Source organism: Vitis vinifera, chromosome 3, assembly GCF_030704535.1.
Source record: "Vitis vinifera cultivar Pinot Noir 40024 chromosome 3, ASM3070453v1".
Classification (NCBI taxonomy): Eukaryota; Viridiplantae; Streptophyta; class Magnoliopsida; order Vitales; family Vitaceae; genus Vitis; species Vitis vinifera.
In genome coordinates, this window is record NC_081807.1 from 21,101,617 (window position 1) to 21,112,858 (window position 11,242).

General features: G+C 39.1%; 2 protein-coding genes across 2 annotated transcripts; one reads left to right on the forward strand and one right to left on the reverse strand.

Annotated features, from left to right (window-relative positions):
* Positions 1–176: 176 nt before the first annotated feature.
* Positions 177–2,178, forward strand: LOC100258647 (uncharacterized). Its single transcript, XM_010649922.3, has one exon. It carries the CDS (start codon positions 276–278, stop codon positions 1,920–1,922), a length of 1,647 nt encoding a protein of 548 aa, XP_010648224.1. The 5' UTR covers positions 177–275; the 3' UTR covers positions 1,923–2,178.
* A 454-nt stretch (positions 2,179–2,632) lies between these two features.
* On the reverse strand, positions 2,633–7,705 carry LOC100243271 (oxygen-dependent coproporphyrinogen-III oxidase, chloroplastic). The gene is made up of 8 exons (XM_002263154.4): positions 6,877–7,705; positions 6,700–6,775; positions 5,895–5,989; positions 5,351–5,434; positions 3,510–3,597; positions 3,269–3,393; positions 3,078–3,176; positions 2,633–2,988 (listed from the first exon to the last, which is right to left on the reverse strand). The coding sequence occupies exons 1-8, from the start codon at positions 7,444–7,446 to the stop codon at positions 2,920–2,922; spliced, it is 1,206 nt and encodes a 401-aa protein (XP_002263190.1). The 5' UTR covers positions 7,447–7,705; the 3' UTR covers positions 2,633–2,919.
* Positions 7,706–11,242: the final 3,537 nt, after the last annotated feature.

Genomic DNA, 11,242 nt, shown 5'->3' on the forward strand with positions numbered 1-11,242 from the left:
TAGATATATATGAAATGCATGTGATTATTTCTCACCAACAAGTCATCTTTATCGGTTTGATAAGTTTTTATAAATTTTTTAATGATATGTACTTTACACATGTCATATTTTTATTAGGGTAAAATGTGGGTAGGTACCCCAAAATGAAAGAGTGGGTACCATAGAACAACTCATAAAACATACGAAAGGTCGCAAATTAGACTTGGGAAGTCCCGCCACCGGCTGATAGCGTCGCCTAGGTGCAAACCAGAGTTGCAGTTGAGGAGCGAAGGGAAATGGAGAGGGAGCAGTTGCTGAGCATGGGTTTTCCTGACGATTTGGCCTCCCAAGCTCTCGCTGCCACAGGTGGCAAATCGATCCTCAAAGCCACCGAATGGATTCTTGGCCGCAACAAATCCGATTCTCAAACCCCTGACGAAAACCCCAATTCATCCCCATCCCCATCCCCATTCCAGCCCAAGCTCGATCGCTTCTTTCACTTTCAATCCAAGCCCTCCAATCCCCCCCAAATCCAAAAACAACACTGCGACACGCCCTCACTGCCCAGTCCCCCCTCCAAACGACTCCGTTTAGAGGCAGAAAACAGTCCCCACCAGCCCTTATCTGAGCGAATGCGACCTCGTACTGTGGACGATGTGGTGGGCCAAGACCATCTTCTCTCTCACAAATCCCTGCTTCGCTCGGCCATCGATTCCAACCGTCTTCCTTCTATAATCCTATGGGGCCCACCGGGCACCGGCAAGACCTCCATTGCCAAGGCCATTGTCAATTCCTCCTCCCAGCCTTCCTCCTATCGATTTGTTTCCTTATCGGCTGTCACTGCTGGTGTCAAGGACGTGAGGGACGTCGTGGAGGAGGCTAGAAAGATTAAAGTGTCAAAGAACATGAACAGCAAGAGAACATTGTTGTTTGTGGATGAGGTTCATCGTTTCAACAAGTCTCAACAAGACTCTTTTTTGCCTGTAATTGAAGATGGGAGCATCGTGTTTATTGGAGCTACAACCGAGAATCCATCATTCCATTTGATAACGCCCTTGTTGTCTCGCTGTCGAGTTCTCACCCTCAACCCTTTACAGCCTAGTCATGTTGCTAGCCTGCTTAATCGAGCTGTTGCTGACACGGGCAGGGGATTGGCTTGGAGCGTGGGTGGGGCGAGTATTGAAGTCAGCGATGATGCCATTGATTTTTTGTCCTCACATTGTGATGGCGATGCTCGTGTGGCATTAAACGCCTTGGAAATTTCTGCTGTCACTGCAGCTGCTCGAGTACCCATTAAGCAATCAGTCTGCAAAGTTGAAGAAAAAGAGCATGGAGAGAATTTAGTGGAAAATAATGGGGTTGGTTCATCCCAAGTGACCACTGTCACTTTGGATGATGCCAAGGAGGCGCTGCAATCTAAGCATCTTGCTTATGACAAAGCAGGGGAAGAACACTACAATCTCATCAGTGCCCTCCACAAATCGATGAGGGGTAGTGATGCGGATGCCTCAATTTATTGGCTGGCAAGAATGTTAGAAGGAGGTGAAGAACCTTTGTATATTGCCAGGAGACTCATCAGGTTTGCAAGTGAGGATGTTGGATTGGCTGACCCCATTGCCCTTGTGCAGGCTGTTGCTTGCTGCCAAGCTTGCCATTTTTTGGGCATGCCTGAGTGCAATGTGAATCTTGCACAATGTGTGGCTTACTTGGCTTTGGCTCCCAAATCTGTTTCTGTGTATCGAGCCATTTTGGCTGCACAGGAGGTAGTGAGGGAATCTGTTGGACAGAATGAGGGAGTGCCTCTTCATCTCAGGAATGCACCCACTAAACTAATGAAGGAACTTGGATACGGGAAGGGCTATATCTACCCACCTGACAATCCTTCCTCTTCTACACAGAACTATCTACCACCATCACTTCAAGGTTACAAGTTTCTCAATTGAACAAATAATGGTAGGGGTGATGGATGAGAAGGTCTTCTGACTGCAGTTGGGAGTGTTTGGTGCTTAGTGAGTAGGCATTCTTCCCTGTTTGTTATCTCCTCCTTGGGTGTTTTACTGTGAAAAATATGATCCTTTTTGTCTATAGTTTTGTACCATTTTGTAGAGAGGGGATAAAATATGACCCTTTTTATCTCCTCCTTGGCTGCTTCTTCTAGTGAGTACTCTTATACATGGAGAAAGGTTCAATTTTGGCTTCTGGCGGACCTGTATAATAATGTCCTAGTATCCTAATTCTCAAGCCATTTGACGTTTTTGATGATTAGATAAATAGAAATGAGAGAGGACTTTGGCAAGAAATAACTGGGAAGTAGGAAAGTTCTTAACCAACACCATGTGTTGGAATGAAGAATACCATCTCTCTTGTTTTCCAAAAAAAAATCATGGAACCTGGAACCTTAAATTTGGCTGCACACTGATTGCAAAACCAAATTCCAGCTGCCAAAAGTGAATTCTTATAATGAATTTCCATCCCATATATGATTTAAACTGTAAGACGATGAGTCACTGGTGCCACTTTGGACCTTCGAATTTTCATCCCAAGTTCCCAATGATAACTTCAACCAACAAGAAAAAGTTGCAGATTCTTTTGATTTGAGTCTCAGTCAGTCTTTTAGGCAATCTTCCCAAATCAAAATGGAAAGAAACTCAGCTGCACCAAGTCATTAAATAAAATGAACCAAATTTTACAATTGGGTCTCTCCATAATGCATTTATTCTCGTAAGTTACATCATTATCCTCACAGGATGACAATCAAAGTAAGCCAAAAGATTTTTACAACCAGATCCTCTCACTCTTTCTATTACCTACTTAAATTTCTGGAGATTACTTCTGATGAAGACACTAATTCCCCACCCAACTTGGGCTTGAAAATAAGCCTACTGACCAAAGAAAACAATAAAAGCAATTTAAAATGGTACACAATTCTTGAGGTGAATATTAGATCCATTCCTTTGGGTTGATACAAGCATCCAATAGTTTCCATTCTTCACTCCCCTCTTCTGGTTGCTGCACAGCAGACAAGGAATCACAATTTTCTTTCTGATGATATAACAGAGCAAAAGTGGCATAGTTCAACAAAACAAGCAAAGGCTTACATGGTCATATTCCCACCGTGCAGTTAGTGGGAGAGAAACAAGAATGCTCTCAATTCGACCTCCTGTCTTCAGTCCAAATGTTGTACCCCGATCATAAACCTGCAGTTGTAACACAAGAAAAATGATCACTAAAGCCTATTTAAACCATCAACAATATATGAACATGGATCAGATCTTCTGGTTTTGCTAACCAAGTTGAATTCTACATAGCGGCCTCTGCGCAACTGCTGCCATGCCTTGTGGCGATCTGTAAATGGCACGTCCTTCCTTTTCTCTATAATGGGTAAGTATGCTGGGACCACAGAATTAGCACATTCTGCACATCAACAATCAATATGTCCATTAAGAGGATGCATACTCCACTAAAATAGTGAGAACCTTCCATGGTAGAGGCACAAACAGAAGCAAGAGATCTCATTCTCAAGCAATTACCAGTGGCGAAAGAAAGAAGCATCTCCTGGTCATAGTCATTAAGATCGTCAAAAAATATTCCTCCAAGTCCACGCCTCTCACCTCGATGCTGCAAAGAGCATTCATGATCAAAATAAATCAAAACTGTGGAAAATCCCAACAATTTCAGAAATCAATCTAATATAATAGTCATTAATCACTCTAAGCAGAGTTTTCTACCTTGTTCATTCCACCACATGCAAAAAATTTAATGACCTTTCAAAGAATAATGTAGGTAAAAATATCTTGCTTCTGTCAGACTGGCAGTGCAAAAGAGCTAAAACCAAATAGAAATACATTTTAACATCATCACTCTAGGCTCATCAATGAAAGGACACTTTCATATATTATAACCTGGCAATGACAGAAAAGCATTGCTACCACTTTGATTGAGATTGAAGGATGTTTGAATGGGGGCTGTCAATTAGTTGAGCATGAGTAGGTTCTGGTTTGACAATGTTTGATTGGATCCAAAAGCTCCCAAGGCATCCTGTCTTTTTCTGTTTTTGTCGGAAAACCTGAAGGCAACCCACAAGCAACAGGGGTCCTTTGTGTAAACAGCCTATTGTATTTTGGTTAAGAAGTGTATGGTTATTGAATTTAAAATTTTTGAAATAGAAGGAATGTTAAGAGTATCTAAATTTTAGAAAATTTACCAGTTGGCAATAACGAATATTCTTGTTCTCTTGAGATCATAATTTCAATCATACCTGAATAATGGGATGGAATAGTTCCCAATCAGTTCTATTGACCCAACTGATATAAATGGCAAACTCAAACAGAAAATCCATCACTGTTATACCTAATAATAGTTGTTAAACCCATCATATCATGATACATGGTCCATCTAAATTGACGTCCCAACATGTTATTGATTAAGTGTCACATATGTAATGTTCCATTTTTCTTTAGCTCTAAAATGCGCAACTACATGTTAAACCCCTTACAACTTAAATCTATGGTTACAAAAGACAAGCTATAATGTAGATACCCCAATTTGCTCTCTTTCCCTACACTAGGAGATGATGAGCAGCAATAAATCAAGTACTTGGCTCCAAACATTCTTGTCAATATACACATCCCATGCTTGTTTCCCTCCATTTTATTGTTCTTTTATTTTCTTATATTCATCACATTTATTTTGTCTTATTTATTTATTTTATCTTGTTTATTTTAATTTCAACCTCTTCCTAATTTTTAGTATATATATATATTCTCTTTCCCTGTAAAAAGGGTAAATTTTGAACCCAGGGTACTTTAGCCATTTTCTTGGCTTTGACTCATATAAGCTCATTGGCAAGGGCTTTAAGGGAGGCCCTCACTATTTCAATTTTTATGGTTTATGATGAAGCTGGTGTAGGAGGATTGACGAAACTCCTGTGTGCCTTTCTAGTATTTAATACAAACTAGTTAAGAGTTTAAAACTTGGATATTGAAACTGCAACAAGATCAAAACTGTATATGCCTGGAAATTCAGCAAGAAAACTGGTGCACAAGGAATAACTCTTAAGTAGCTGCAGCCACAAGAGTTATGGTGGCTCTAATGTTAAATATAGTATGCTCATTTAACGAGTTTTATCCATCAACAAAAATGTATATTTTCCTAAGGAGTTCTTGGGGAATCAACATTAAACCTCATCCCAATTTACCACATATCACATAAGCAATCAAACCCCAATCCCAGTAGGATGCTCCAATTTCATGCTGGAGCCAAAAAATGTTATTCCAAAAGTAAGTGGGGATCATATAAACATCAGTACCTTCAATGGAATTCAAGCACACCAGTAACATGTAATAATCAAATGGTTCAACAAGAGACATACCTTAATATAAAAATAATCATCACACCATTTCTTGAATCGGGGATAGAAGCTAGGATCGAATTTGTCACAAGCACTTTTTTGAACCTACAAATTTGTCAGTATCCTCTTAGCAACAACATTCAAGCATTGTCATTAACAAAGAAGTTACTTCCGAATCGCATTAAAGTTCAATGGTTAGAGATTGCATGATGGAACTTTATTTTGCATTTATCTTTAGAACCATATGAAGAAGTGCAATTTCAACTGTAATGGTCTCAGAACTACTGATGACAAACTGACTCAAGTGAAAAATTACTAGGTTGTCCTTTCCCTCTTACCCATCTGGTGTTAGTAAATAACCCATTTTTTTTCCTTGTTTTAGTTAACGGGCCCAATTACATGATCTGTTTTAATTAAGAAATTCACTTTGGTACCTTCAACTTTGACATTAAGAATATGTATACACACACATCTGTCAACATAACTTTTTAAAAAGAATATGAATAAAAGATAAAGAAATTTATCCACAAGAAAGTGCAATATTATGTTTGTTTTTTTAATATACCGAATGGAAGTGCTTGACGTCCTCCTCAAAGATGTAAGCAGGGGTTAAATCAGTACCACCACCAAACCACCACTGTCTAGGTGCTCCAGGAGTATCTGCATATTTTGGCAATAAGATATCAAAATGTACACATCCCAATGACATTCTAAAACACAAATATACCATATGCCAAGCACATGCATATATATTTTCAAGAATGCAGCCTAGAGAAACCATTAATCTGTTAAAGAAATTTGTTGTTTTGGCTATCACAGGTTGAAGAAAAATATCATGTGGTCCAAGAGTTCTGATGGAATGACAGGAAGAGAATATTGTTCATGTTCGATCATAATCCATGAAAGAAATTCAATTAGCCCAACTTAACACAATGCTCACTACATTTTATCTAATTCAAGGGTTGGCTTCCATTGTCCATAAAATAGTACCTCTGATTGCATTGCAATAACATTTTTATTCATCACATGCTGAATAATTGAACTCAAACCATTAAGTATAGGCAACCAATATCCTAGTAACACAAGGCTGAGCCACAAAATTACAAGTCCCATTAAAAATGCACCATATAAACTCACAAGTGAGTCTATTTGTGCAATTCACAAACAGCAATAGTAATCTATTAAAACTAGGATACGAATGCAATCCATTAGATGGATTAGATGCTGATTTGGCTAATTTTGTTTCCTATACTAAAACAAAATTCCAGTTATCTTTGTGTGTAGAGAGAAACTGGGGAGAATCAAAATAAAAGAACAATGCTTATAAAAATATTCATCATAAAACTAATGTCATTCTGCAAGAATTATACCTTTCGGAGCATCAGTCTCAAAATACCGATAATTAAAATGCAGTGTGGGTGCAAATGGGTTCTTTGGATGTAAAACCTGAGAAAGAAGAAAGGATATTTGTCAAAAGCAAAGTAATAGTAGGTATTCTTAGAAATTGAACTAGTAGAAGAAGATTAGATTGAATTGAGTTGAATTACCGAGCTAATCCCGGCAGCAAAAAATGGAACAGGTCCAGGCTTGTGGTTGAGATCAGAGGAGGAGTCAGTGCTGGAAGCAGGCTTGGCAGCTCTATAGGCTTCAGGAGGCATAACACCGTAAACAACGGAAACATTAACGCCGGCCTTCTCCCAAACAGCACCGTCCTGCAAGACTCGGCTGATGCCGCCGCCGCCACCAGGTCTCGACCACACGTCCTCCTTGAACTTTCCGCCTCCGTCCGCGGCCTCTATTGCTTGGCACACGCAGTCCTGGGCGTCCCTTATCATCTTCTCGAATCGGCCCCGAACAGACGATAGTGAGTGGTTATCACCATCTGATTCTCTGAGAAATGTGGAGGGGCGTTCGTTCTCGGGAGTCTCTTTCTCAATTGCCACAGCCTTGGGTGGCAAGATATGACTACCTCTGCCCATCATCCTTACAGAAGTGGGTTTTACGAGGAAAGAAGGAAATGTTAGGGTTGTACTCGTACAAGGAATTCTGGGTGGCGTTGGAGAAGAAGAGAGGGGGAAGAGAGTCAATGAGGAGGAGGAGAGAGTAGCCGTGGGCATTGCTGACCAGTGAGTGTTGTTGGAACTCGGAAGGGGGGAGGGATCTGATCGAAGTAATGGGGATAAGGAAGTCTGGTGAAATGAAATATAAGAGACCAGTGAAATTGAGTGCGCCCACAGTATTTTGTCATCGATTCCAATTGCTACTTGGTTCGTTTTTGACGGGGCTCAGTCCCCCCTTCCATGTATTGAATTTGACTCTTGTCGCCCACCCCCCTTTTTTTATCCATGACAGCAATTATATTAAATTCAAGTTTGGGCTTCACCATTTTTGACACTATTAGAATTTTCCTAACCTATCTTAAAAATATGCTCAACTCATACTGAAACCTTCTCTTTTCCTTCAATTTTCCAACCTGCCCTGTTAGAATTTTGGGACAAATGGATCTTTTAATAAATTATAGAATATTACTCAAGATAGTTCCTTTTGGATTAAATTGATCTTATGGAATTATAGTTCCAAAATAATTTTAATTTTTTTTTATTTTTGACTAAGTTGAAATTGTATACCTTTTTTTTTAATGTAATTTTTAATATTTTTAAAATTTTAAAAGAAAATAAAAGACAAAATATTATTTTGAACAATTAGTTAAGAAGTTGTAGGCATCTCTGCTCTACTCGATAAAGGGTGTGTGAGAAATTGAAAAGCACCTCACTTGGTCAATTCAAGAACCAAAATGGAAGATAATTAAAGCATATGGTCGTTACATGCCAAGGATAGAGAAACGGGGGAAATTAAGGCACATAATCGTTATATGGTGGTAAATACCTAGAAGTAATGGCTATCAAATACATCATAAAGACTATAAAAGGCTCTCCAACTAAGAAGAAAAGGTTTGGCAGTGCTAGTTTTTCAATTATACAACCCACCATTTTTACTTGGGCATCAAAGGACCTTTTCCGAGAACCAATCTAGAAAAGCCTTTTTTTTTTTATAGGATCAGCTAGTGTTGGGCGATAGAGGATCCGGGATCACTTATGAGACAACAATTGGCGTCGTTTGTGGGAAACAAGAGTATTTTTTTCCTCATTTCATCTGAACAAAAAGCCTCAAAAGATGATTGATCCCCCATCGCACATCCACCTGCAAGACCCAAAAAGCACTTTAGTCCCACACATCACCATTGGGTTGGATGCTTTGCGAGTTGAATTTGAAAGCTAACAGTTAGAACAAGAGAAGAGGATAGACGTCATACTAACATAGACCGAGTCATTAAGGCAAGAAAATGCACTATTATGATTATTGCTAAAGAGTCAATAGGTGCATATGCAAGCATTACACCAAGGGGTTGGTGAACAAAGGCAAATGTCATGACCACCAACCGAATAGACAATCGTTGTAGTAGGAAAGTGGAGTAAGCATGATTTGTTGCTTGGTCAAGATAAGCGGTCGGTACTTAACCCACCTAAGGGGCATAATCAAATCACAACTTGGTTGTCTCAGTCCCTTGGGTAGGACGAAACAACAAGCATGGCCAAGCAAAAGCCTCCGCGGGTCATCCATTCTAATCTTGATAATTATATGCAAACCAATCTTATTCAACCTGATGTGGTAGCAAAGGCGGTTCCCTTATCGGACTCGACAACTTGGTTCCAACTAAAGTACACAACAGAAGTGCCATTGAGGACAACAAGTCATCGTTTGATGATATGCTCTCCACCCTATTTGTACCTCACATTTTGTAGTACTAGCCCCTTAAGAGTTATGTTATTAGAAGTTTACTATGTATGACGAGATGTATGATGACTTTTTCGATCATTTAATGCATTATTGCCAAGTTATGACATTGGATATCAGAAATGACGAGCTTTTTTGCAAGGTCTTCCCTATTAGTATACAAGACCCTACATTGGCATGGTTTCATCACTTGACGCCAAATTCCATTCATACTTTTTGGGAAATGTCAGAAGCTTTCGTTGCTTACTATTTGTGTTTAACCAGGTAGAAGCTTAATATTAGTAGCCTCCAAAACCTTAAGAAAAAGGAGAGAGTCGTTGTATTAGTTTATGCACTAATTCAAGCAAGCAGTGTTACAAGTTGAGTCATGCAATATGGACATACTCTTACAAATATTCAAACGATGCATAAGCCCAAACACTCCTTTCTTTAAGTCTTTCTCTAAAAAGCCCTTAGAGACCGTGAATGATTTATTCAAGAGGGCTGACAAATATGCGATGTTGGAGAAGAACTTGTTGGTAACCTCTCAACTAGTCATAGCCATTGTGTAATGCACATAGTCACCTAAGAGCACCTTTGGTAAGTTACTCGAGTCTGAATCCTACTTAAGAGAGAAAAATGTTCAATTTAGTGAACATGAGGCAAAGGATTACCCAAGATGGACCCCACTCAATGTTCAATATGCATAACTATTGCTCATTGTACATACATTACTTGGCTTTAAATAGCCCAACATTCTCAGAGGGGATTCATCATAGCAAGATTAGAACAGGCATTCTAAGTACCATAAGGAGTACGATCACACCATCAAGGAGTGTAGACATATTCGGTATCTACTAGAAAAGACGGTGTGAGCTAAACCACTAACACAATATGTAAAGCAAAACGGCTAAACCAGTACGAAGGCAGCCGACCATACAACATTTAGGCTTGTGTCAAGAAGGTACGCTTCCAAAAATACATGTTATCCAAGGAGGGCTAGTTGATCAAAACTAAGCGGCTAAGTGTTAGAAATGTTCCTTGCTCAAGGTCACCGCTAGAATAGAGCAAGTAAGCGTAGAATAATATTCATTCATCCCAGGGAGTCTTGAGCCGATAGATGGAATAGTTACATTTAGGCTTAAAGATTTGAAGTAAGTAGTAGTTCATCACAAAGATGTTCTAGTGCTTACTTTAAAGGTGGTTAGATATCAAGTGTGTAGGATATTACTTGATCCCAGAAGTTCAACCGACTTATTACATGTGTTTTTATTTTAAGCTGATGAGAAATTCCTTGTCTACATTAGCAAGCCCTAACATGTTGCTAATTGGGTTCAATGGTTCTATGACTCACTCCTTAGGAGAGGTCGTTCTCCCCATTGAAAAACTGAACTAACAACACTAAATGTGCAGTTTTTTGTTGTAGCGGATCCATCCTTATATAATAACATATATGGGGTGTGCATGGATCCATAAGATGAAGACCATCCTATCAACTTATCATCAGAAGATCAGTTTTCTTACATGACTAAGGTAAGTGGATCTATATGAAAGTTAGTTAGTTTTCAAGTAGTGCTACTAGGTGGGTTTTGAGGAAGTTGATCGCGCTAATGGAGAAACTCCTAAATGTGTGAGTAGGAAAGCTCCTAACAAAAAAAATGATGAGCAAAAATAACAATTAATGAGCTAGACGACCAAACGAGAGTCCCCCGTCATAGACCCACTTGTCTAGGTGGAGGTATTTGAAGGCATTCCAAGCAGGTTTACCTATGTTGGAAAGAATTTGGGTGCTGATGAGAAAGCTCGATTAACAATTTTACTGAGACGAATGTATTTTTTTGGAAGTTATCAAATATACCAATGATTTCTCTAAAGACTATGTGTCATAGGCTTTGTGTTCGTACTGCAACTAAACTGGTCAAACAAAGGGTTAGGAAATTTCATCATAAAAGGCAAATTATTATACAGGATGAGATTTTAAGGTTGTTAAAAGTCGAGTTCATCAGAGAGGTGCTTTATTCAAATTGACTATCAAATGTGGTGGTGGTTCTAAAGAAAATGGAAAAATTAAGGGTATGAGTGGATTTCACCGATTTAAATGATCTGTGTTCAAAAACTAGCTTGCTATTTTCATACATC

Coding starts and splice junctions, on each gene's coding strand:
- LOC100258647 (XM_010649922.3), top strand. CDS start 276: ATGGAGAGGGAGCAGTTGCTGAGCATGGGTTTTCCTGACGATTTGGCC.
- LOC100243271 (XM_002263154.4), bottom strand. CDS start 7,446: ATGCCCACGGCTACTCTCTCCTCCTCCTCATTGACTCTCTTCCCCCTC. Junction 3,394..3,509: donor GCTTCTTTCTTTCGCCACTG/GTAATTGCTTGA, acceptor GTTGATGTGCAG/AATGTGCTAATTCTGTGGTC. Junction 2,989..3,077: donor CACGGTGGGAATATGACCAT/GTAAGCCTTTGC, acceptor TCTGCTGTGCAG/CAACCAGAAGAGGGGAGTGA.